The 27,799-nt window shown below is 37.2% G+C and overlaps 3 protein-coding genes across 3 annotated transcripts in view; 1 reads left to right on the forward strand and 2 right to left on the reverse strand.

Moving 5' to 3' along the window:
* vwa7 (von Willebrand factor A domain containing 7) overlaps positions 1-4,587 on the forward strand; it is a 13,102-nt gene extending 8,515 nt beyond the window's left edge. The window contains exons 12-16 of the mRNA XM_063004362.1: positions 2-94; positions 1,110-1,381; positions 1,454-1,590; positions 2,353-2,512; positions 3,688-4,587. Of these exons, the coding sequence (XP_062860432.1) occupies positions 2-94; positions 1,110-1,381; positions 1,454-1,590; positions 2,353-2,512; positions 3,688-4,251 (1,226 nt within the window). The 3' untranslated portion in view covers positions 4,252-4,587. The remainder of the gene's footprint in view (position 1; positions 95-1,109; positions 1,382-1,453; positions 1,591-2,352; positions 2,513-3,687) is intronic.
* A 2,472-nt stretch (positions 4,588-7,059) lies between these two features.
* On the reverse strand, positions 7,060-17,165 carry LOC134322889 (sodium- and chloride-dependent GABA transporter 3-like). The gene is made up of 14 exons (XM_063004296.1): positions 17,030-17,165; positions 15,224-15,358; positions 14,140-14,280; positions 13,939-14,017; positions 13,549-13,681; positions 13,290-13,424; positions 12,045-12,148; positions 10,949-11,073; positions 10,522-10,634; positions 10,155-10,292; positions 9,228-9,330; positions 8,267-8,367; positions 7,324-7,494; positions 7,060-7,231 (listed from the first exon to the last, which is right to left on the reverse strand). Exons 1-14 carry the CDS (start codon positions 17,163-17,165, stop codon positions 7,142-7,144), a joined length of 1,704 nt encoding a protein of 567 aa, XP_062860366.1. The 3' UTR covers positions 7,060-7,141.
* A 7,287-nt stretch (positions 17,166-24,452) lies between these two features.
* Positions 24,453-25,535, reverse strand: LOC134322956 (ATP-sensitive inward rectifier potassium channel 1-like). Its single transcript, XM_063004363.1, has one exon. The coding sequence runs from the start codon at positions 25,533-25,535 to the stop codon at positions 24,453-24,455; it is 1,083 nt and encodes a 360-aa protein (XP_062860433.1).
* Positions 25,536-27,799: the final 2,264 nt, after the last annotated feature.

Here is a 27,799-nt window from a genome sequence, read left to right on the forward strand (position 1 = left end):
GGAGAAAGCAGTTTGGACTTTCTGTATTTCTTTGCAGTCGAGGCAAACGAGACTCATCCGGGTCTGCGGAGAGTGGACGGCAGTCCGATAGCAGGTCTGGTTAAACCTGGGGTTTTAACTAAAACAAAATACAATACAAAATACAAAATTCGATGGCACTGAATCATGATGCTTATACTAAGTTTGTTGTAACTAAATTACAAAACTGTGCCAAACTAACTGTGCATGTTACATTATTATTTAGACAAACAAAACAAGCACATTATCGCCTCCTTCATGTTTAATTGACATGCACCTAGATTAATCACCTTACATTTGTTGTCTATATCACCACTATGTGATTAATCACCACTCATGATATCTAAATGTACATGTTACCTGCATTTATTCACACTGAAGCTTGGTGTTCGGAGCAACTGTTGTGGTATTGCAATGCTGTGGTGCTTTTATTTTACTATATTATTATTTCATATGGCCCCAAAGCACAAAAAACTGAAAAAACAAGAAACCTGTGTACGTACAACACACATATGCATATATATAGTATATATATAGTGTTTTCCTGTATAGTTGTAATTTATTATATTACTGTATATTAGTAATTGCCACTACAGAGTCAATATTTTGGGGCGGCACGGCGCCTCGGTGGGTAGCACTGTTGCCTCACAGCAAGAGGGTCCTGGGTTCTCCCCGTGTCTGCGTCGGTTTCCTCCTGGAGCTCCGGTTTCCTTCCACAGTCCAAAGACGTGGAAGCAAGTGAGGTAAACTGGAGATACAAAATTGTCCATGACTGTGTTTTATATTGAACTTGTAAACTGATTAATCTTGTGTGATGAGTAACTAACGTTTCTGTCATGAATGTAACCAAAGTGTAAAACATGACGTTAAAATCCTAATAAACAAACATATGGCCCCAAAGCACAAGTGATAATGACAAAGAGAAGCCATTAAGGGCTTTGGTTAATTGAAAGATTTCGGGCATATAAGGAGGGGGGCGGGGGGTGTTATTGTATCACATAAAACCATGTTTTTATTTGCTACTATAAATATTAAACAATTCAAATCAAAGACACGTATTTAAACATTGTCTATTGTTTGTTCATTAACAGGAGTCTCAGTGTTTGTGGTTGTGATTATAACCGGTCTGTCACTCAACGATGAAGCCACGTTCAGTCACGTGACCCTGCTAGGAGCAAATGGTGAAAACCATCAGCAAATTCTGCTAAATTCAACATCCAGGTCAGGAGAGGAGCTGGTGGGTTACATCGACTCAGTTCCCAGAATGCCCTTCAGTGTGCATCTCTGTGGCAAAGATGGAAAAGGGAACAAACTGGAGAGAGTCTCCGCTGAAATAATTCATCCCACTCATGTACAGATTCAGGTAACGCACCAGACATGGGCATTCAATATAAAATATAATAAATACATATATACACATCTAAATCTTTTACAGGTGACGTCCGCTCCTTACCTTCTTCCTGGACATCAATCCACTGTTGTATTTGAGGTGTTTAACCACGGTCCTGTTCGCCATTTTACACTGACTGCTGTAGATGACCGTGGTTACCTTGTAGGCAACAGACATCAGAAGTAAGCACAAAAAAATTTAACTGATGAATTATGGGTATCCTGTAACTATCTGTCCTGTCATGAATGGAACCAAAGTGTGAAACATGACGTTAAAATCCTAATAAAGAAACAAAAACTTTACTGCCAGTAAATAGCCTTACAAAGCATGGGTGCGTGAGGTGGACTATTAATACAAATTGATCAGGTATAGGCGTGTGGATTGAACATGTGACTGGTTATAATTTGGAAAAATTGGAAAAATCACTTTTAAATTGTAATAAAATAATGTATAATAAACTATTCAGTATGTTTTGTTTATTCTTCAAATAGCACAACAATAAAATATGCTTCAACTGCCATCCCAGTTATATCCAGCAGAGGGAGCAATAAGGTGCACATGATTAATCTGTTGGTTTCTCTTAAAACTGAGGATTGTCTGCACCTTGTTGAGCTCCAGCTTGGAGTGTTTCTATATATCATGGTTTCTCCCTTACAGACTTGCCTCCTCCTCTGTTTAGCAATCGACTCTTTCTCTGATTTTCTGCTGGAATGCGAGACACTAGATAAGCAAGCTGCCCCAGATGTGGCATGATTCATTAGAGTTTTTGGCAGAAGTGTCATTTGAAGTTCATAGGCATTCAGTAGTAGCCTTTTTCCAGATTCCTTGAGGTTATTATGCATTATAAAGTGTCAATGAAGTGCCACCATTGCTTAAAAAGGGTTAGGCCTTTGTACCATGTTGCAATTTTGAAATAAATCACATAAAAAAATCTTCTACTGCAGGTTATCTATAGGAGAGAGAAGTTCTGAGGGGGCTGAGGTCAACCTGTACACCCCTCACTCCACCCCAGCAGGTCAGTCACTCACACTGACCCTAACAATCCAGGCAGATGATTCACCGGATGCCAACTACGCTGTGGTTCATCTGAGCGTTTCATTAGAGGTGAGAGTGTTTCTGAAAATATAATAGAGAAATTAAATGTGGCCAACACTGTCCAGCAGATTATAAACATCTGGGTGACGACAACAAACAGAAGTAAAATGATTCCTATCTGTTGCTGTACAATTAAAATACAAGGTACTTTAAATATTATTTAAATTAAACCCTTTATCTGTTAAACCAGAGGATCAAGTGTCAAAAAAATCCCTAACACACACTAGTCTCACCAGTTTCTTCTGAAATATAGCAGAATTTTTACCTTGTTAATGCCTCCATAATAATCCAAAAGTTTTAAGTTTAAGTTCACATTGATGGTGGTTGTATTTCTTAACACTTTATACTACAATATATTGCTTACATGTGCAAGTTTGCTTAAATTGCTAGTTTAGAAACTTCATTCATTTTATTTCATTTTCATCAACCACTTTATGATGGTCAGGGTTGCAGGAGGTCCAGTTTTACCAGGAACCTTTGGGTGCTAAGCTGGAATACCCTGACACATAGCCAATTGTTAGTGTTAGTGACTAAAATGATGTTTAAATCAAACAGCCGCTCAGGTGGCGCAGCGGTAAAATACTGCCATCCGGCTGGGCTGGGCAGCTATATGAACAACGTTTGGCTGTTGTTCATCCAGGGAGGGAAATGCCAGATAGGGACTCCTCATAACTGATGCAATTACGACCTCTGCTGGCTGATTGATGGCGTCTGCACAGAGTAGAGGAATAATGCTGGTCAGGGTGTGTCTCTCCGTGCACAGGGCTGATCTGCATGTGAACTCGCCTCGTGTAGGTGAAAAAATGTAGTCGGCTACTGCACACGTGTCGGAGGGGGCGTGTGTCAGTTCGCTCTCCTCAATCAGGGGCAGGGGTCAGCACCAGTAGAGAGGATGCGTATTGCAATTGGATAAAAATTGGATGCGCAAAAATCAGGGGAAAAAAAAATTAAACAGTAATTTTAGTTATTAAAAATTGTAAACTAAGGTGCTTGGGTGGTGCAGAGATCTATTACTCAAACCCACCACCGCTGAGACCTTGGTCAGTATAGAAGTCTGAAGCAGTATGGAGATATATATCTGGATACTACTAGATTTGGAGTTAAAGGGAAAAGTGCATAAATACAATTAAAAAAGACAACTGTTTGATAAACGGGTACACGGTGAACTTATACATATTTTTCAGGAGCGTGACTTGTCTCCACCATCATGTTCATCGATGACCGTGGAGTTAACCTGCCAGCCGCAGTGCTCTCTGGGTAAATGGAGCATCTCTCTGTCAGTGAAGGACCAAGGCCATTCTGGTCTTGCAGCCATACAGCTCACTGTAGGAACCGGGACCCTCACCATGCTCACCGAGGAGGTCACAGAGAAAACCAAGAGCCCCCGTACACAGTTCCATGAAGAGAACGTGGACGGATATACGAGTCCTCTTGTGCAGCACCATAAGGAGTCCACAGAGCGTCAGTTCCATGACAAATTAGTGACCGGTGACCCCCCGCTGAACATAAGTGAGTGGGCCAGGGGAAGGACAGTGATGTTACGTTATACTTCAGACTGCTGTGTCCCTCAGGCTGAGCTGCTGGTGTGGGACAAGGCTGGAAATAAGCGGCGCTGCCATCTGACAGCCAGCCAGCAGAGGGCGCTGAGAGAGAGAAGCAGTGCAGCAAATGACATTACACCTACACCTGTAAATCTATTATTATGGAGCCTGTTGGCTTTAAAAACATTCTGTTTTATTTGTACATAGTGAAGCTAAATATGTGTAAATGGACTGGAAATAGAAAAAAAAAACCTCACTGGATGTCGTTTTTACTTCTGTCAGTGTAAATATCAAATATATAAAAGTAATAAACATAAATAAATATGAACAATAGCAATAATAAGTAATTAACATACATATTTGTGCCTTAGGTGCCATTTGTAAAGGTTCATTTCAAATATATTTATGAGGTTGAGGTCACAGCTCTGGGACAGGAAAAGGTTTTTCTGCTGCCAGAAGTCTATAGCATCTATTTTATATAATGTATTTTATCTGTCTTCTAGCCAAGGGTTTGTCTGAAACACCTAAACACAGTGTATTTATACATACATAATTAATAAATACATATTAATTTGCATTAGCACCAAGTTACAGCACAATTTTAGATCTACATTCATTCTTTATTTATTTTTGTGCATATATAAACAAATGTTTTATTTATTTAGCTGGTTGCACAATCTAAAAGTAAATGTGGACAGCATACAAACCTCCTTACAGGCAGTAACTTAAGTCAAGAAGCAAATCTGAGTTTTTAGGAGCTAAGCAGCTTCTACTCTACTGCCTGCACCACTGGGCCACATCGACACAATCTGTTTGTATATAAATATTATAGCCTAGTGGTTAAGGTAATGGACTGGTAATTAAATGGTCGCTGTCCACTCTATTAGACACTCCTACCTAGTTGGTCCACCTTGTAGATGTAAAGTCAGAGACGATCGCTCATCTATTGCTGCTGTTTGAGTCGGTCATCTTCTAGACCTTCATCAGTGGTCACAGGACACTGCCCATGGGGTGCTGTTGGCTGGATATTTTTGGTTGGTGGACTATTCTTTGTCCAGCAGTGGCAATATTGCTGAGCCTGATCTACTCAGACCAGCACAACACACACTAACACACCACCACCATGTCAGTGTCACTGCAGTGCTGAGAATGATCCACCACCTAAATAATACCTGCTCTGTGGGGGTCCTGTGGGGGTCCTGACCAATGAAAAACAGGGTGAAAGGGGGTAACAAAGCATGTAGAGAAACAAATGGACTACAGTCAGTAATTGTAGAACTATAAAGTGCTTCTATATGGTAAGTGGAGCTGATAAAATGGACAGTGAGTGTAGAGACAAGGAGGTGGTTTTAATGTTATGGCTGATGATTGGTATTTAATTGTCTTAGATTGTACTGTAAGCCAATGCAAATGCTAGTTTACAAAAATATTTATACCACTCAGAAGAGAAAGACCTTTAATCGTATACTTCCACAATTTCAGCATCACTTAATTAAGAATGAAAAACAGGATTAACTGTATACGTATATACACATAAAATTGTGTTTAAAACGTGATTACTGTATCGTGACACTTGTTCTTTAGTCAAAGACTAATTTTAAATCGTTATTCTGAAATTAGTGCTTAGATTTAATAGTTTAAAATGCATACATTGCCAGTTTTAGGTTGGTGCACCAATAATGAACAATCATTAGTTGTAGCAAAAGAAGGAAGTGCTCAGTAAAAGTGAATCAACTTGAAAATCGATGTATTCATTACATATTAATGTCTTTAATCTTCACTTAGCTAATACATACATGAAAAACACAAGATCACACTCAAAATTCAAGCCAAACGTGTACATGTAAACATTTTTTACTGATTAATGCAGACCAAGCAAATATATTTAATTTAGAGGAAAACGGTGACATGTACAGTGGATTCAGAACACATTCAGATCCCTTAACTTTTCATTCACTTTATTATGTTGTGGATTTGATTTTGAATAGACAGAACTGCCATTTTTGCAACAACAAACAACAAAGTAAAAACATTTTTGAGTTTTTAGTCTTTATTCAATAATTTGTAGAAACCCCCTGACAGCAATAACAGTTGTGAGTCTTTGCACAGCTAGATTTGGTCACTTTATACCATTTTTCATGGCAGATCCTTTCAAGCTTTGCCAGATTGGATAATAAATATATCTAAATGACCATCTACAGGTTTCTCCTTTGCTGTTTGATGGAATGTAAATCTGGAATTTGGCTGGGCCGCTCAAGGACATTTAGAGATTTGATGCAAAGCCGCTATAGTGTTGTTTCAGCTGTCTGAGTTTGGGTGCACCCTGGAAGAGGATTTTCTATACTTGGCTTGGTCCTCACCACTAAGAAACACTCGGTTTTCTCCACTTGACGTGTTTCCAGACTGTATCCGTCCAAATAATACTTTTATACTTTTGTCTCATTAAGCCTGAGAATGTTTTTCAACTGCTTGCAGTGGATTCAGTCACGTTTGTAAGTTGTATTGGATAAAAGCGTCTGATAAACGTTGTAAATTTAAATAACAACCACTTATAGACCCAGTTGTGTGTTTTTTCCAATGTCCAATCAACTGAAATTGCAACAGGTGGAAATACACATCTCATAGATAATCAAAACAAACCTGCTTGGACCTGACCACAGTCTGAACTGTCACAGCAAAGCGTCTCAATACTTTTAAATAATAAGATTTCAGTTTTTAATTATTTATTTATTTTTGAATAGCTCTGAAATAACTGGCAATTATATGCATTCAAAAATTAAAACAAATTCTGAACACGAAGTGTGCAAAGGTCAAGCAGACGGAGTACTTTCTGAATGCGTGAATGTCAACGTGAAAGTTAGTTTCATTTTTTGAACACAAAGCGAAAGTGTGAGAGTTAAAGGCTGAACTGAACAGTGGATTATTTCATTGTTATTCAAATAATTAGAAAAGATTTAAAGAAGAGAGAAAAGAAATAAGAAGAAAGCAGTTTAATGCAAGTCATTTTCTGCTGCATCAGACATTAAGATTTATATACACTCTAATAAACATCACTTGTATTCAGTATTTCAGTTTGTTTCCCCTCCGTGTTGGCGTGTCAGGCAGCAGATGTCATTAATTCTATGTTAACTTTCTCCTGTTGTGATGAGGGCAGGTTGAGATCAGGACTGCACACTTGACACCAGCGCTGTGAACAGATGTGAGGTGGTCGTTTAATATTTTCACATGTATGGTATCGTTCCAAATATATAAGTGTTCTATAAGTGTTTGTGCACTCACTTGTTTAAGGTTCCCCTCGGCTTTCCACAAGTGGCTCAATGCCCAGCTAGGAATCAGCAAAATAGAGGAGAGAGCCATCAGCCATCCAAGCCAGTTTGCCCAGGCCGGGTACACATACAGGCGGTTGAATACCAAAGGCTGGTAGTCGACCAAATAATATATGAAAGACACCTTGGGATAGAGAGAAGTGTGATCATTACTGCAGACAATACCAAGGTTGAGTGTGTGTATGTAAGTGGAAATCCCACATTTAGAAATATGAGACATCTGATTGATTTTGATTCGTTAAAGCTACAGTAATGATACAATAATGTCCTAAACTCAGTCAGCTTAATGAATACAGCACCAACAGTGTCAGGAACATATTACCATTCTGTTTGGTATGTAATATTTTGGTTTAGACACAGTTTTATGACAAAGTAGTAATGTCAGAAAAGTTAAGACACTATATAAAATGGAAATAAAATCAAGTAAACACATTGTAAATCCAAACAACAATGTTTATAAGGAAAACGTCAGGATTTTCTTCATTCAAGTTAATGTAATTAGGCTATTTCTTATAGAATTTGTGTTTTAAGATGTTTAATCGATTTATATACAATGCCCAACACTCACAGTGGTCTCACCTCAATTCTACTGAGTCTGCATTTTGTTTAGACACCAAAATGTCTAAACCTTTTATGGCAGGTTGTTCATATAATCCATCTATTCATGGATTCAGGATCAATTCAGACCAGCTAACCTACATTCTGCATTTTTTGGGAGCTCGAATGAAACCCAGTGCCTTATAGAATGTCCAGTGGGAACCAACAAAGACATGAGCAGAACATTACAAGTATGATCTCTCAGAATGTTCAGTGATTAAAATACTCCATGTGGGATTTTTCTTTTGTTGGATTGTTATTTCAGCATCAAACAAACAAACAAACAAACAGAAGCTCACCATCAGGAGAAACGGGGTGACGTACTTCCAACACAACTTGAAGAGGACATTAGGGTAAGTCCCTGTCATATCTTGAATAGCTTCACACATTCGGTCATTTCCTGAGGATTGTAAACAAAAAAATAGGATTTATGTGACCTTAGAATGACATGATATTATTTCTTAATGGTTAACTTAGTTATTCAGGCTTAAACACCAGTATAGTAATTCTGAAAATAAGCACATACACCTTAAAACTATTCATTTGCACCACTAAACCTCAGTTATTTACATATCTTGGTTTGAACTTGAGCGATATATCCTTGTTTTTGTACATTTTGACACCGGCTATTTACATAATATTGTGACATGGGGGCGTCACAGTAGAAAGTCACGATCTAGGTTCCTCATAACTGTTTTATTGGGCTAAACAGAGACACCCGAAAGAAGGAATGCCCCCTTTATTGAGAAAAGGCAACTTACCTAAGTGTGCATACAGTAAAACTGTGCTAGCTCAACTAAAACTAACACAAAACACTCAGATAGTCAAAAAATAGCCCATACCCATGATCCCATGCGAACATGTTTGCGTAATAAACTATTTACATTCAATAATGTGTCTTCTGGGTGTGGCGTTATCACACCAACACTACAATAGAATTCAGAAAGACATATGTATATATTTTTCTTATTAAAACTTGTTTAGGGTTTAATAAAATGTGTCAGTTCCAAACCACCAAACTTGTATACAACCATACATCAAATGCTGTGTTTAATGAGGAGTTTGGCAGGATATGTGACACCTAAAGTTAACACAGACTGCACCACAATTTTAGCAGATATTGGCTGGCAAAATAGCTTTACAATGGTGAAACACAATGCATTTAAAGGTGGGAATTACCGATACTGGAATGGGGAAAGAAATTAAAATGATCATCCAGCCGTGTGTATTAAATAATAAGTAAATATCTGGGTGACCCACCAAATATCCAGCTCACTGCCAGGCACTGAAACACAGTGATGAAGACGATGCAGGCGCCATTACATGCGTAGTAATCAAACAGCTGAAATACGTACATCCCACCCTGCAGTACACAAGAACATGACGTTACCAAAGAGAAATAACAAAGGAAGGAAGAATTAGTGGAATCCTGGGTGTTAGTAGTCCATTTACAGCCGTTTATGTTATGTAATATTGCCATCCAGGTAAAATGAATGTACATGAACAAAGTCTTTTCTTACAAAAGTGCTTTAAATTGATGATTATCCAACTTAAAGTAAAATTTTGGCCATGATTAAAGACCACTGAAATACTTTCTGTATTTTTTTAATAATCACATCCTCAGCCAAACCTATTAAATCACGTTTGCATGTAAAAAGTTTGAGCATCCTTGTCCAAATGATAGTAAACAAACTTCTGCAACATAATATTAATAAGCATTTATCAGGAATATAATTATAATGTCGGGCCTCTAATTGCTCTTAAAACATCCTTAATACTTTGTGGCATGGATTTGACAAGATGTTGGATACATTTCTTCAGGATTCTGGTCCACGTTTATATAAATGCATCATGCAATTCCTGCAGATCTTCTATTGGATTCAGATCTGGTGAACAGGAAGGTCACTAAAGGTTTAGTAGTGTTAACTAGTGTTTTGTTCATAAAATAGTTTGAGATGATTTTTGCTTTGTCACATAATGCATCATCATGCTAGAAGTCAACAGCAACTGGAAAAATTGTGGCTCTAAAAGGATGCACGGAATAGGAAACAATACTCAAATAGACTGTGGCTTTCAAGCAATGCAAATTAATGCTGCTGGTGCCAAATTCTGACATGTGTGTGATGTCCGTTACATTTGTTTATATTGTATAATGTATATTTTATATATAAAGCATAAAGCCCTCACCTCTGTGATCATGACAAATTGGCTAAAAAAACAGAAGAGACAGAGCAGAAGAAGAAAGATCTCTCTGCGTCCGGTCCTGCGCAGGATTTTGGGAAACACGTCCGTTACTGACGTAATGATCACTTCCATCGCAAGAAACTGAAACACAGATAAAATTTATATATTTTAAACTAAAACAGACAATTTTCTCCTGGGTATTGAGATTGGGTTTAGGATTATACACAGGCATAACAGAAAGCTACAAAAATGCATATAAACTGCACAAAAAAAAAAAGGTAAAAGACCAAAGTAAATTTTTTATCAGAGTATTTGAAAACGTGTGTGTGTGTGTGTGTGTGTGTGTGTGTGCATGTGTGTGTGAGTTTACCTGGGTGTCCAGACCCAGCAGAATGATCATGATGAAGAAACATGCCGCCCACAGTTGAGGCACGGGCATCATAGCTACCGCCTGAGGATAGGCTATGAATGCCAGACCTGGACCTGTTCAGTAATAGTAATAAAAAAAACAGTTAGCACTCAGCTTTCTTTCCTTTCTGTGTAGAGTTTGCATGTTCTCCCCGTGTCTGTGTGGGTTTCCTCCGGGAGCTCCGGTTTCCTCCCACAGTACAAAGACGTGTAAGTGAGGTGAACTGGAGATACAAAATTGTCCAGGACTGTGTTTGACTTTAAACTTTTACTGATAAATCTTGTGTAACCAGTAACTACCGTTCCTGTCATGAATGTAAGTGTGTAAAACATGACATTAAAATCCTAATAAATAATTAAATAGTACAATGCCATCAGTAGAGCAGTACCTGACTCTGCCACTTCTGCTATTGGAACTCCCTGCTCATAAGCCATGAAGCCCAATACTGAGAACACAGCAAATCCAGCAACTATACTGGTAGCACTGTTCAGCAGACACAACCAAAAGCAATCCCTAAAACACACACACACGCAAGTTTTTTAACACCTAAATGAAATACAGTAAATACACAATATTTTAATTCTTATATGTACTGTCATTTGACTTGAATTCTCCTTATATAACTGACCATTGCAATTACTTGGTCTGCACTCAACTCAACAAGTTGGTCCCTCATTTTTTGTTAGAATAACTACTCTATGTTCAAGATTTTAGAGCTTAAAGATCAGAACTTTGTGGACTACAGTAGAACAGTGTAACTGCACTAATAGACAAGCTTTTTACCAATGACACATGTTGGTGTCATTGATGTAAAGTACCAGTGAGTGGTTCTGATATAAAAGTACTACAATGCCCCCTGACCTTGCCTGCTAAACGTAAAATAACATGAATAATTATTCATGAGGTGCATAACACTGAGATATCATAGATGAATAGTCAATATATTGTTAAAAAGTATGTGGACTCTGTGACCATTGGTCCATTGGGTTTCCTTTTCCCTTCATGACTGAGCCCCTGTGGACAAAACAGGGTCAATACAGGTCTACATGCTTTGACCAGTTGTGTGTAATGAAATCCAGTGGCCTAAAGCTCAACCTGCTCCAATGCTACAACTAAAGATCCAACTCAACCTCACTTATGCTCTTCTGACTACATGGACACAAATTCCCACAGACATACAAAAAAGCTGTCATAGCCCAAAAAGGAAAGGTGTGGACAGCTCAATATTAATGAACATGGTTTTGAAATGGAACATCTGAAAAGTTATAGTCAGGTATGCATATATTTAGGCTATCAAGTGTATATATTGAAGCTACAAAGCTCTTAACAAGGCCCTTAAATACACACAGTATTGTCTAACCTCCCATTTCAGTTATAAAAAGTCAAATTATTACTTCCTTCCCACCCACTGAAACTCTGAGAGCTGAATCTGACCCTCTTACCTGTAAAATAACATTTCAGAGAATGGAAATCGTTTAGGTCACCTGTAGCAGTTGCTGTTGTATGGGTTATAACTGCCCAGCACTGTCAGTATGCCTGCACCTATACTGTAGGAGAACGTGATTTGACTGGCGGCTTCCATCCAAACCTGCAACATCCACACAAACACCACAGAGAGATCAGCAGTCAGGGAATCAGTAACTACACATATTATTATTAATTATTTTAGTAATACGCAAGACATAAATGCTGGCCAAGATGGACAACAGGCTAGCACACAACCCGTCAACATGTGAAGTGAATGTACATTCATCAGGTTTTAGGACCAGCTTAGACTCAAACATGGGCTTATTTAGGGTACTTCCAACTTGTACCTGAGTAAATGTGTGCGGGCAAATTTGTCTTGAGGTGCTTGTGCATTAAATTGTGTTAGGTTGGGTTGCAGTAATAAATGTGTTATAAATATAAATAGGTTAAAGTGTATGGGCAATCAACTTAGCCACTTAGTTTCCACAATGACTTCCGGGTGTGTGTTGGTGTGTGTTGTGTCACCTCCCTACTTCCAGATTTGCACTGATGATTTTCTGGTTCTCTGTCTAGTCTTGGCAGTCTTGCAGAACTGTTGATGTTCTGTTTATTCCAGAAATTCCATCAGTCCATGCCAAACTCTCAGGGCTTTGCGCAACCACATCCTCTTTCTGGCCTGTTTTTTATCTTATGGGTTGACATTTTAAGACTTGGTTCATGTCTCCAGGACTTATGCAGCTTTTGGGACCCCTTTTCTGTTCGTTAACGTCCTTTAGGATCCACACAGGGTTTCATGTTGTGGTGCTTATAGCCATATAGTACACGTCTGTTTGTTTTGAGTTCTTCCCACCCATTTAATTCATTGGTTCTCTTTGATTAGTGTAATTTAGTGTATTTGTACCTATAGTCTGTGTTCACTGAGGGCAAAGTTGTATTGTTTTGTTAATGCTTCAACAGGCTTGATTCTAGTTTGATGTTTCTTCATGTTTATCTCTGGCTAGTATTTTGACCCTTGGTTATGGATTTTCCATGTATTTTGTTCTGACCCATGCTTTTCTACCCCAATAGTTGAATTTACCCCAATAAAACCCAATTTGATGAGATCCCGCAATTGCATCATGCCTCATCTTGCCACCCATCATAATTCTAACACTTGAAATCTATCAAATCCATTCTACAACATTTCCTTTTCAGCTATCAATCTTTATGTAAATTCAATCATCTTGAGATCAGTTTGTTTGTATAGACCAGAGCTTCTTCACCTGAGGTTCTAACAGTCGGCTAAAGTCAGGGTAGAGGTAGAAAATCACCCCCTGCAGCGCTCCGGGAAGAGTCAACCCTCGAATTAGCAACACCACCAGCATAACGTAGGGGAAAATGGCTGTAAGATACACCACCTCAGAGAAGAGGATGGAGAACAGGTAAAATATGTTAAATGGCCTTGTTCAGAACTGCTAAAGGATTAACTTTATGCTGAATTCTATAATATAGCGTATTCTAATACAACATACAAGCACACACCTTGCCGGTGGACTTGACCCCCTTCCAGATGGAGAAATAGCAGAGAACCCACATCACGATCAGACACAGAAGAAGCTCCCAGTTCACTTCTCCCAAATCTTCAATTCCTTTAGACAGAGAGAGAACTCTTCGCCTGTACGAAATATTTAGTATTAAATAGGAAAGAAAGAAATATTTTAATAGCACATTTTAATTTTCATTCATTTATTTATTTATTGTCTGTTTTACGTTTTGATCCTATTTAGGGTCACGGTGGGTACAATTCACCAGGTAAAAGGTAGGAAACACCCTGTACAGGTCTCCTGTCCATCACATTGTAAATTATTGTAATAAATGTACAATAATGTATGAATTTGATTGAGACAGTAATTGCATGTAAATGCCACTTACTCCCAGAACTCAGCGGCCGCTGACGTTGAGTTGATCTTTTGTGTCATGTTAGAATTACTTCCAATTACAACACAAGCATCTAAACACAAAACAAAACAACATGCAGTTTATCACCGATTACTGTGTTCGTTTATTTCCATCAGTGTACTGTATTAAAATTATATAAATATATAAAAATAAACTGTCATGTGTGTGTCATACCTGTGTTCCAGTAGTTGTCACAGCTGGTCCAGGGAAGCTGTGATTTGAAGGATAAGACCAAATAGAGCAGCGCCCATGCCAGAATAATAATATAATACATGCAGCTATAGAGCTCGATCACCTGACCAGCATAGCCAAGACCTGAAACAGCACATGTACATTAAAATATTAAAATTAATTAATTTATTATTTATTATTTCATATGTACAGTCGATTTGACATAATGCCATTAAATGCGGTTAAAAATATTGATGGTCCTTAAAAGTACTCTTTGCAAGCTGTTACAACATTATTTCATATATGCACTTATATAAACTGTACTATATTACCGAGAGATAAATGTAAAGATCTACAAACACACAAGCACAGCACAATGTTTATATGGACTTAAATTAAAGGCCAATTTACTATAGATGTAGGTGAATGGCTGGAATTGAATGTGGCCAAACTGTACCTTAAAACATCTCCATCTCTTATCCAGAGTGACCTACAGAAGTGCTTGCTCAATAAAACAAAATTGTTGGTGTTCAGGATGTGTTCAGGAGGTTCATACTACCACCGCCTGTCAAAGGGTACGAGGTACAGAAATGGGTTTGATAAGTGCTCTAAGCTTTGTAGTCAGTCATTATTGTTTTAAAGTGAATCAGCATTGAGTTGGACATGGGAAGACCTGCCAGAAAATAACTGTAGTAGTCCAGCCTGACAATGACAAGAGACTGCACAAACTACTGTAGGAGCAAAACCCAATAATTTATAACCCAAGCAACATAATTCTTCAGATTTGGCTTGATGGTTTACAGGTTTCAACAATGGCATCGCTTTCATTTTGAAAGAAACACTGAACTAGCATTGATGGTGCAGAAATTCATAAGGCCTGGATAATACAGTGAATGTTATAAAAACATATTTAATTTGAAGGTTAAACAAAAATGAAGTATATTTTTAATAAAACACAAAGCTAGTGAAATGTGATAAAATTATATTACATAAAAAGTCATTAAATGAAAGTATTTATATGAACATTACGAGAAGGCAGATTACATCTAATAATAACAGCAATATTTATAGTAAAAACTTCACTCACCCTCAGCGAGTGGGCAGATGCGTTTCCAGCATGTGATGCTCCCCTCTTGTGTGTATTGACCCATCGTCGTCTCCAGAAGGAAAAGGGGTAGACCACAAGTCAAAGCAAACACAAGATAAGGTATCAGGAAGACCCCTGAGAACCAAAAAAAACAAACATGTAATTACTCAAAAAATGTAATTCTATTAGTATTTACATTAGTTATAAACATTAACACATATGTTTAAAATATAAACTGCATGCCTCTTAAAAACTTTTTCAGACTTTATTTGGCCCAGAACATGTCTGGCATTGTGAACCTCTCAAAAAGCAGCCCAGTATGCCACATTCTCAGTAGATTCAAATACAGATGCAAACCATAGTCATTGAAATCTACCAGCTCTGGAAAGGGTTACAAAGTCATTTAAAGCTCTGGGACCCCAGCAAACCACAGTGAGTGCAGTTCTCCACAAATATAGAAAACCTGGAACAGTGATGAACCTTTCCAGAAGGTACAGTCCTACCAAAATGTCACCAAAAACACATCAATGACTCCATAAGGTCACAAAAAATCCAGACGAATGTCTAAAAAACTACAGGTCTCACTTGCTTCATTAAAAGTTAATGAACACAAAGTCACAATGAGAAAGACACTGGGCAAAAATGACATCCATCAGAAAGTTAAAGTTCTGACTTGAATCCCATTAAGATGCTGGTAAGACCTTGAATGGTCATTTGATGCTTGAAAACTTTCCAGTGTAGCCCAAAATAAAACAATTCTGCAAAAAAAGAGTCTCAACAGTGATGTACAAGTTCTCACAGTCGTATGATTGTGGTTGTTACTGCCAAGAGTGGCACAAGCAGTTATTACATTTACATATATTACATTTACATTTACAGTTGAGACAGTGTACAATCTAAGCAATTGAGGGTTAAGGGCCTTGCTCAAGGGCCCAACAGTGGCTACCTGGCAGTGGTGGGGTTTGAACCATTTACATTACATTTACATTTTCAGCATTTAGCAGACACTTTTATCCAAAGCGACTTACACAATGAGCAATTGAGGATTAAGGGCCTTGCTCAGGGACCCAACAGTGGCAACTTAGTGGTGGCGGGACTTGAACCGGCAACCTTCTGTTTACTAGTCCAGTACCTTAACCACTGAGCCATCACTGGCCCTATGAACCGGCAACCTTCTGATTACTAGTCCAGTACTTTAACCACTAGGCTACAACTGCCCTCCTAATTAGGTTTAGGGGGGCATCACATGGATGATACAGGTTTTAAATAATGCTTCTCTTTGTCTTCATTAAATTAAATGATCAATTAAAAGCTGTATTTTGTGTTTACTTGTGTTTACTTTGTTGTCTTTATCTTAAATTAAAATAAGTTGAAAGATCTGAATCATTCAAATTTGTAAATGATCAATGATGGAAGAAATCAGGTGAAGGGCAAATACTATTTTTTGAATTGGGTTTATATTTAACAGAAATATTATATGTATTTTTATTATTATTATTATTATTATTATTATTATTATTATCATCATTATCATAATGATTATTAATATTACTATCATCATAATCAGAATCATTATTATCATTATCAGTGTCATCATTGTAATAATTTTCATTATCATCATCATAATCATAATAATAGTAATTATTATTTTTATTATTACTACTGCCATTGTTATTATTAATATTATAATTATTTTTAATTTATTATATTCCAGAAGGGACCCGTCATTATTTGAGAAATTAAAAAGAATATAAATGCTATAACTATACTAATTAAGTTTAATACAATTGTAAAAAGTGCTCTTACCCCCTCCATTCCTGTAGCAGAGGTAAGGGAATCTCCAAACATTGCCCAGACCCACGATGTCTCCTGCCACAGCCAGAAAGAATTCAGTTTTACTACCCCAGTGGCCCCGCTCTTGTATTTTTTTATTTTTCGCCATCCCTTCATAAAGCGTTATCTTCTATGCTTCTTTCCTTTGAAAAACTTCCTCTCAGTGTCGCCCAGCGTTGGGTTCACTTTAACCAAAGCAATTTGAATAGCCAAATTTCTCAAAAGTCTCCTCTCCTTCCACTCTTTTACCAATATTTGATGGTTTCTAAGGCAGATGAAGAGCAAACAGAGTTTACACTCGGGTGTCAGTTAGCTCGGCCTGTATGCTCAACATTAGGAAAATAGGGGATGCTCTGTTTAATATGTAAACCTAAACACTCAGAGTTACGGCTTTTCAAGGTAACTTGAACTTTATTACTTTTGTAAAGTGATAACAATACTTTAGTTTCTCTGGGTTCTTTAAAACAAGCTTTGAGTTGGTTGTACAAAGACAAATAACGACTGGTTCAAATCATAATTTGAGCTAAACTGTAATTATAATTTTAATTAGCAGACTACTACACTTATAGTACATTTATCTCAGGGGACTGTTGTACCATAAATCTACCTCGTGACGTGTCATGTTAAATGTCAATGTCAAATGTAGTTTTTCACTTAATTATGTTAATTCATTATTTTTGGCATTTAGCAGATGCTTCATCTTCATCCAAAGCGACTTACAGTGCTGTGACAGTATACAATCTAAGCAATTGTGGGTTAAGGGCCTTGCTCAAGGACCCAACAGTTGCAACCTGGCAGAGGTGGGGCTTGAACCGGCAACCTTCTGGTTACTAGTCCAGTACCTAAACCACTAGGTTGTGTTTTAACTCCAGTTCTCTTTGGGATGGGGAATAGGTCAGGGTGGAGCTGAAGTAGGAACTGAGAGGGACTGAGAAGAACTGTTACTTATGTATTATTTGTACTTTCTGATTAAGATCTGTCCAAGTCCAGACCGGTCAGGAGCAGTCGCACATAAACTAGTTTTACCAGGTTCAGTGTTTACAACAGACCTCGTCATAGGTCGAGGAGGACAGCATAATAATTACTGAATAATAGACTTATATGTTATTTATTTTTACTGACTATATGTCAGTTAAGCCATTAAGACACAAAAAACTTTTGTTTCCACAATTAAATGGACCAAGATAAAGAAATTTAAGTATACAATTAAGCTCTACAATAAAAGAAAGAGATCTTGAGGTCCCCCTTTATTTTATTTACTGGTTTTGATAAGATATTGGGATATAATTCCTCGACCAGGATGTTTGGCCTCATCGTGACCTGTCATGTCAAAGATTGAACCACTTATGGTTTGCCACATACAGTTTAATTATGTGTGTATTTGGTGGCCAAAATAACAGAAACAAAGCAACAATTAAAAAAAAAAAAAAAAATTAAAACATCCGCAGCTCACAACAGAGAGGGTGGATAGAACAGGGATAGTACAGACCTGAGAACTGGTTGTCACAATATGATGGGCTGCTTTGGCCCTCTGAGACAACTCAGTTCTTGGAAAAAGGGAAGATGGGGAACCCTCAGAATTACCTTTCTAATTATTTATTATTGTTTGTCTACTTTAAACTTGAAACACTGTATGGCCAAAACTATGTGGACACTCCTCTTAATTATTGAATTTAGGTGTTTTAGCACTAACTACTAATTGCTACCAGGTGTATAAAATAAATGATGTCAAATAAATGTGCTTTTAAGTTTGTGGCATTATTTTAAGGAAAGTTCTCCCCCTTCACTTCTCCAGGGCCAAAAATCAGTGTAGCATTGTAATAAACCTTTATTTGATCAGGCAAAGTTGAGGTAATGTAGTATTCGATTAACGTAATTGTCATCTATTACTTTCTGTATGTTTATCTTAGAAGTAGTATTAGTATACCTTCTAGTATAATTCTTTTCTAGTAATGTAAATATGTATACTATATGAACAAAAGTCACACAGTTCCTCATTCCAGCATGATTGTGCCTGAAAAAAATCGGTCTAAAGAAACTCCAGTGTCCTGCACCTCCTGACCTCGCCCCATTCAACAGCTCTGTAATGAACTGGAACATTTTAGACTGCTTGACCAGCATCAGTGCCCTGTCATACGAATATTGTCATCTTTTGACTGAATGGGCATGTCCTGGGTATGTCCTGCAGACATACATCAGAGTCTTGTGAGAAGCCGTCTCAGAAAAGCAGCTGAAAAGTTCACACAGAGGTCACTCAATTTTAATACTGTTTGCTTTGGGTAGTCCAGCAAGCTCATTATAAGGTGTCCAAATATAGAGTTTATTTAGATTATTTCTCTAAACAATTCACACATTTTTAAGGAAGCTTGTTCAACACTGTCAGTGTGGATGTTAAAATCTTCACGTCTACACTGAAATGACCTTCTTAACCTGCTGCCACTGTGATGAAATATGAGATGGTGATGCTTCATTATCCTCAAGGTCACTTTACTGTGCTTTGCCACTTTGTGTTTGGAAAATAAATGCCGAACAATGTGGTGCAACCAACAGAGTTTATTAAATAGATTTTTGGTGATTTGGGGTGGAAGATAAAGATAAGTAAGTCAAGTAAAATAGGCAGTGAACACAGCTAATTTGGTTATTTACATAAAAAATTAAAGTAGTATGTTCACCTACAGTAGATTTGGATAAATAATTTTAATAAGAAATATTAACTGTCTTTTTTGCAGGACGTGTTTTAGCCTCGAGTCTCAGCTTGTTTCCTAGTCTCAGCCGAATTGTCATTATGTGAGACCTGCAGATCTAACCCTTATGTATAAAATTTGTGAGGTATGTGAAAACTATGACCCAATAACATGGGTTATTTCAGATGAAGCAGACAATACTTGTGTTGTGTGACTGTGGGAATTTGTGCCATTCAGTAAAAAAAGCATTTGTAAGGTCAGACACTGATGTTGGATGAAAATGTCTGCCTTGCAATCAGTGTTTGAATTTAAACCAAAGGGGGTTTACTGGGGTTGAGGTCAGGGCTCTGTGCATGCCACTAAAGTTCCTTCATCACAAACACATCACACTCTGTCCTTAGGGCTTTGTGCACAGCGCTACAGTCGTGCTGGAACAGAAAAGGCTTCTGGATTTAAATTCTATTTATAATGTATTTTGCAAAACTGAGTTTTTACACCTCTAAGCAATGGGTGTGCATGAATGACTTAATAATTATGAGCAGCGGTCACGTTTTGACCATATGGTTTGTTTCATGTACAGACTTTACTGTACACTGTCACTCGAGTGTTCTGCAGGACGTCTGTGCTAAACATATAAAAACTTTTTTATCCTCTGTCCACCTAGTGTAAAAAGAAATATTATTAAATCAACATAAAGCATAAAATTATAAAAGCATAAAATTATTGAGCAAAACCTACCCATCTTATCTTGTTTACATAACACTAGCAAACTAGTAGGCTTTCTAGTGAAAGTACTGGGTAAATAAGCGGCTCACTAACTGCAGCGTCTTATATTACAAGCTGTGTAAACGACATGGTAGGTGTACGTGAGTGACTGGGTGATGCCCTGACATGGGCTGGTGCACTGTTCAGGGTATTTCTACCTTACACTCAGTGCTTTTTTCAGGATCAGTGGGTAGTAAAAATAAATGAATGGAAAGATAAACTGTAATTAGATGTAAAAATAATTAGATTTAGTGTTTACAGTGGAGGTCGTCAAGTTGGCCTGGTGGTTAGAATGTGCAGGTCAGCTAGGTTAATTGGAGCTACTACAATGATTTAACAGAAACTTCAGCCCATTGAAAACTTGGACATTTAATGTATTGGGAGAAAGTATAAATGTTTCAGGTCTGAATATTAAAAAGAATGACGATCCTGGGAAAACCGGTACAGGTGGCAACCCTACCTTCCTCATATACTCTGTTTTTGTTTTCATGTGTGTGTTCCCCGCTCTGTCTATGCCCCCTTGTCTTTGGTTTGCTCCTGTTCATTGCCTACACCTGTTTTGTATTGTATTGCAATTAGCGTGTGCATATGTACCTCTGTTTGTCCTTTGTTGCTGACCACACCAACACATTCTAGTTTCATGTTCTGGTTTTCTTTGATTCTGTTCTTGTTCTCATCTCACAGATTCCGTTCTTGTTTTCGTCTCGTGTTCCAGTTCTTTGTTTCTGTGCCTTATTTATTCTCATTACTGTTGTCCAGTCGCATGAAAACCATTGCATGTTTTAATGATGACTGTGGAGTTTGCCCCAAATAAAGGCAGCACTTGTGTCCAGATAACCACTACCATTTTAGCTGGTAGTTTGTGTGCAGTTTAATACAGGGAAAATCCTGATCAACTAACAAGGAAATAAACATTTATACGAATCAGCAAATATGCAAGTAAATAAAAATGATTATTACTATTACCTTAATATTGATATGGTTTGAGTGGCCCAGGTAAGCACTGTGCTGCCCTCTGTGTGGAAGGGATGCCATTACTATTACCCAAGTGATGCTAACTATTCCTAGGCACGATTTAATTGCATTAAACATTCTATAATTTGGGGTACATTTCACATCACCAAAAAGTGATGGAGTGGAGTTCTGTTAGTAACATAGTTGACAGAACTTTTGCGGACAATAATAAATACATATATTTAAATTATTTAAAAGAGAAACTCAATTTAAAAAATATAATTTTTCTTTAGTATTTAAACTATTAAAATAAATAAAAAAATAGATGTTGTTGCCCTCAATAATTTTATTCATTATTTTGAAACCAAGGCGGACACAGCAAAAACTGTTCATTTAGGAACATCATGACAAATTTCAAGCTAAATGAAGCATAGGATGCACATAATGTTTTTGTGATATTACAATATGTTTTCCATTAATAGGTAAAATATGACATTTTTAAAGAAAATTGTTAGAATAAATATAATTATTATCATTGGACATGGAATGTACCCCAAATTATAGAATGAAAGTGGTAATATAAATTGGGGGAAGTGATCTTTTTACTACAGTATAAAAGGACAAACTGCATGTATAAATGTACAATATTTTCATTTTTAATGTAATGGTGAGACGACTGTTGTTTGAATATGTATGAATTTGCAAATGCTAACACTCGCTAACACCCGATCTGCTGTGTTATTGTGCCACCTGCTGAGCTACAACAGACTAACTCTAAACAAGATTAACTGTGTTCCAAGATTAAATAATAATAATAATACAAATTATAACAAATGTTGTATTTCATAACAATTAAAACATATATTAAATTAAAAAAAGTTATCAACTGTAACGATAGTAAACTTTAAAAGTCAGAACTGTTAGCAGTATGACTAAAACTGTAGTTAGCAAAGTAAATGCTATATAAATAAATTCACATTAGAGCTGGGCGGTTAATGATTTAAATCTTTGTACTGAATCAGGAATCACGAGTTTGAAATCTCAATTAACCCGGATCCTATAGGTCCTCTGACTGGCTGTTGCTAAGTACAGTCAGTAGTGGTGGTCAATTCAGTTCATTTAATGGACTTGGGTTAATCTGAGTCACTCAATAATGTGATCTGGTTCACTTGGGTCAGTTGAGTCACTTGTACTGACATTCTGATTGCGATTGATCTACTGCATGGGAATGCATCCAAATTTCACTTATCTTCTGTGCACTCATCTTCTGTAAATAAATCCTTCTCTCTTCATTCTCTTACTCCCAGCCAGTCGGACGTCTACATGGACATGTTTGGCTAAGATCTCTAAACTGCCTAGCCATTTGGAGGTGTTCTACCTCTACTAGATTTGAAGACTGACTTCTTGTAAATGCTGTTTTCAGAGATCTCCCTTGGTGTTTATAGATCTGGGCTCATTTCTGGTCACTCCAGAACAATCCAGAATTAAAACCAAGCCTGTGGAAAAGCATTCACATGTGGTATCTGTTCATCTGTTTAAACCAGTTTAACTTAGTACACAAGTCCCTAAATAAACCTCAGCGTTCAACTTTTTATAGTGACATTATAAGCCACATCTAGTTAGTAAACTTACACTCTATGTAGTATGCAATAGCTCAATTTATGGATGTTTTACCATAACCAGAGGTAATCAAACCATAGTCCTTAATCCCTCTTGGTGTGATAATTCTTGCATGTATTAGATCTTAAATAAATAAAGAGATTTGATATTCAATAAATCCTAAAATTTGGGTGTCGATTTTTTGAGTCACATTTTCAATGAGAAATAAGCACCCTGTGTGTACTTCCTTTACCACGTCATGCTTCTTCGTGTTTATGGTTATAGCAATGACAGTGGATACGGGAACGTTTCTGATATTTTCTGGATGCTTTTTTCAAGTTTTCTTAGAAGAAGGATGTTTTTTACATGTCTTGTCGTGTTTATGTGCTGTCAGCCCAGCCCTGAACCTACCAGCTCATCCAAACAACGTGTAACATAAACATTCATCTTTGTTTACAGGTAAATATGGAGCCTTGTAGCTATAAAGGAGTCGCACAAAACCTCAGCTTCGTGACCAGGTGTTAGAGATGCTTTTAGAGAGTGAAATGTAATTTGAGTGAGAAAGTTCTAGAATAAAAGAAAGAGAGATGTGAAATTGATTCATGCTTTTGTCTGAACACCTGCACAGAAAGCTCAGTGGCAAGAATGTCCATACAGAGCAAAAGCTCCAGCTAATGAACTGTGATTATTGTACACCATGTCATTATCAGGATTACAGTGGGGCTAATGTTGTGGTATCTTTCACTCAGGTATCAATTTAAATGTAGTTTCCTCACATAAAAGCACCACTTGTAAATGCAGAGTAAATTCCAACTATTAATTAATTATTAGAAATTATTATTATTGTTTTTTTTTTTTTATCTCAAAATGAGATAAACTTGATTACAGTGACACCAAATAGATATGAAATAGTGATAACTTGCCAGGATGACCACTTTATGTAAAGTGGCAACAAACTGCATTACAAGCTCTATAAAAACATGAATAAAATTTTAACTCCAGTGTCCTGCGCAGAGTCCTGACCTCAGCCCCACTGAACAGCTTTGGAATGAACTGGAACATCAGTTGAGGCTTTCTTGACCAACATCAATGCCCAGCCCACAAAAATCCCACATACATACTTAAAAGTTTAGTGAGAAGCCTCCATAGAAAAGTGGATGTTATAGGTAAAAAGATCACACAGATGTCACTCAATTTTCATACCATTTATTTTATAAAAAGCATGTCCGACAAGCTCATGGTCATTGTCAATTACTTTTAGTCACATGGTACATATACAGTCATATACCAACATATACAGTCAAAAGTAGCACAATTTAAATAGTATTTTCGAAAGTGTATGAACAAGTAAAAGCTGCAAAAGATAAACATGACACATATGGTTCTCTACAAGTTCAATAATCACTCATTTCAATCACCTCAAAGCCCTTGTTATCAATGCCAACGACAGAAAGATGATTATCAGGGTAGCAGTAAGTAGTCTGTACAGGCTCTACTTTCTCAAAATTAGAAAAGTCCACATGATATTTGCCCTGTTTGCTCCGGGAGATGATGGGAAGAAATTTGTGACCCCACATGATCTCCTGAGGGATGTATGAAGTCCTGACTTGGCAAGATGAACTGGTGGATTCAGCCGTGCCATCAAGGAACACCACCAGCTCAAGGTCCTGCTGGTTCAGTGTGTCCACAGGTATCCTAAAGAATGGACTTGACTCGTCAATGACATGATATAACGTCAAGGGACAGACAAAGAACAAGTTGTCGTTCCCACCGTCCACTAAGAAGTCAATATTGATCTGCTTCATGATGGTGGTCCTGCCCTCAGATGAGATTCCTGACCTTATTAGCTTGCCGTAGACTTGACCGCCAAGCAACAAGCTTTTACGAATGTTGGCCACTCGTATTTGTAAACACAGAGCGTCTTGTTTGACGCTGATCACGGCCATCTTACTAAAAGTCACAGCTTTGGCTACTTTCATGGGCAGAGCAATCTTGGCCATAAGCACCCCACACCAGAAGCAGCAAATCATAATGCCAACCAGAATCTGAGCAATGAAGACAGTGATAGCACTGGTGCAAACTGGAGTGATGACTCTAAAGCCGTAGCCAATGGTCAGCTCGGTCTCCACTGAGAAGAGATACGCAGTGGTCAAGTCGTAAACATTAAGGACACACGCAGTGTGGTTAGCTGGTGAGTTCTGCCACCATAAGTCCCCGTTACTGTAGGCAACCCAGTACCACAGGAGAGTGAAGATGAACCAGCTAAAAATGAAGGATGCCACGTAGAGGAAGATAAAAGAGTACCAACGAATCTCCACAGAGGTACTCCAAATATCGAGCACATAGGTGAAATAGTTGCTCAACTTCATCTTTCTATATTCAACGTTACAGTGTCCATTTTTGTTTACCAGACGGCTCGGGTGGTTCTGACGCTTCGATCTGCAGCAGCTCAGTGAGTTTCTCAAAGTCTGAAACATTCTTATGATGCACGAGTGACGCCTGTGAAGGAGACAAGAAAATAGAAAAACATGTAAATTTACTGTTTCATGTTTTATAGTGTACATAACAAAAGTTTATAAAGAATGATTTCCCTACGGTGGCCGAGAAGTGCAAAACAAATTAACATTTTAGAAAACAAATTTACAACAAAAACAAAAACAAATTTACAACAAAAACAAAAACAAATTTACAACAAAAACTAAAACAAATTTACAACAAAAACAAATTTACAACAAAAACAAAAACAAATTTACAACAAAAACAAATTTACAAGAGCTGAAACACTTTTACCAATGCCGAAACAAATTTACAAACGGCTGATCTGACGGAAAGGGTAGGTACAATACACAGGAAGTGCTTGTTGCTTACATGCTGTCAATCAAACTGTTTCTCAGGGGTGAAGTGAACGGAGTTTGTGATGGTAACGCTAAACAATGTTTTGTCTAGTTTGTGGAAATCATTTTATCCAGTTGATCCGCTTTTGTTTTTCTTGTGGGAAGTTCTTAGATTGTTTGTGCAGACGTTTAGACGTGGCCTGTGCATCTCTATCTACCGTCCGCTCTTCTAAACATCTAAAGAATTCCCACAAGAAAAACAAAAGCGGCCAACTGGCTGAAATAATTAACACAAAATGGACAAAACATTGTTTATTAGTGACGGAACATTTAATACCGAGGCTTTGAAGCCTGTTTCACTTCTGTAACACTGGACTCAGTGTATCGGAGCTTGTATTAAACCAGCAGGAATGTGCGGGACTGATTCAGAGCTTTGGTGCTTTTATCTCACCGACTATATAAGAGACCGTCCCGTAAAATACAGAATTGTTCTTTATTTGGAGACTAAACGCCGCGTTCCGTATTGAACTGATACTGGACGCGCTTTGTTCCGTATTTTTATCAATGGGAGAGAAATGCAGCAGATTAGACTGAGACAGGGTGATGTGTATGAAACAGAAGGAAACTGCTGCTACCTTGGGAATTAGAAAGCGTTTGGTTATTATATTAAGTAGTGTTCGCTTTTATTCTTAGTAACGGTGTGTGTGCGCAGGTTATATCAGCATTATAACCTGTTTAATACACCGCTGTATGAGTAGCGCAGTGGGCAGAGTGCGTTGTTCTGCCTAAAATATGGTTCTGACTTATTATTATAAAGAATGAAAATAATAAATGTTAAACACCCTAAATAAAACATTTTGATAATGTTCTCATGACGGTGTAAGACCCGTTATATTTTTTATAGGTGCAACCCTAACCACCCCCTCCTCCCCCACTCAGGTATTTTCAGCACAATCAGGAAAAAGCTTCAAAAGCTTTAATGAGGCTTCATCTGCACGTCACTATTGTTTAGCGTTACCATCACAATCTCCGTTCACTTCATCCCCGAGAAACAGTTTGACTGACAGCATGTAAGCAACAAGCACTTCCTGTGTATTGTACCTACCCTTTCCGTCAGATCTGCCGTTTGTAAATTTGTTTCAGCATTGGTAAAAGCATTTGCCAATTTGCTTGTTTTTGTTTTTTTTGTAATTTTGTTTTTTGTAAATTTGTTTTTGTTTTTTGTTTTATATTTTGTTTTCTAAAATGTTAATTTGTTTTGCACTTCTCGGCCACCGTAATTTCCATTAATATTTACATACATATGCTGAATTTAGCACTTATTGTCACACACCAAACAATACATTTATATATAATTTGACCCATAAACATTTCAGTTTCCCTAACTTTTGCAAAATTATTCATTAATACGATCTGATTGTTTTTTTTAATCAAATATAACTAATAATAAAATGGCAGAGATATTATACTTAAACTAATAGATCAAACCAACTACAACGTTTTAAAAAAGCAAGTAATGGAGAAAAATCTTGGCACTTTACACCAAGAAATAACATAAATACATTAGATTGTAAAAATACATAAAACACATAAATTGATGGACCTTCAGAAATCCTTATTAAAAATTGATAAACTCTCTGTATTGGTCTTTAACTCTGAACATGACGGGTGTAAACAGATAGACACCACAGAGAAAAACACTACCAAATAAACAATGTATTATTGCAAAAGTAAATCATTTTAACAGAAGAGAATGGGGATTTTTGTTTGTTTTTATTGTCAAATCAATGTTTCTTAAAATTTGCAAGACTGATCAGCATCTACAGAAAAACATTAATAATGTTCTACTTGTTATTATAAGCAAGTGTCCAGATATCTGTTTAAGCCTAAACTGTAAATGATTTATC

The sequence above is a fragment of the Trichomycterus rosablanca genome, chromosome 11 (genome assembly GCF_030014385.1).
Source record: "Trichomycterus rosablanca isolate fTriRos1 chromosome 11, fTriRos1.hap1, whole genome shotgun sequence".
In the NCBI taxonomy this organism is placed as follows: domain Eukaryota; kingdom Metazoa; phylum Chordata; class Actinopteri; order Siluriformes; family Trichomycteridae; genus Trichomycterus; species Trichomycterus rosablanca.

What these genes read in the sequence shown, in the direction of transcription:
- LOC134322956 (XM_063004363.1), bottom strand. Translation starts at nt 25,535, where the DNA reads ATGTTTCAGACTTTGAGAAACTCACTGAGCTGCTGCAGATCGAAGCGT.
- LOC134322889 (XM_063004296.1), bottom strand. Translation starts at nt 17,165, where the DNA reads ATGGCGAAAAATAAAAAAATACAAGAGCGGGGCCACTGGGGTAGTAAA. An exon ending in GCGGCCGCTGAGTTCTGGGA is followed by an intron (nt 13,682 to 13,938) that starts GTAAGTGGCATT and finishes TATTTCGTACAG; the next exon opens with GCGAAGAGTTCTCTCTCTGT. An exon ending in AATTTGTCATGATCACAGAG is followed by an intron (nt 9,331 to 10,154) that starts GTGAGGGCTTTA and finishes TGTGTACTGCAG; the next exon opens with GGTGGGATGTACGTATTTCA.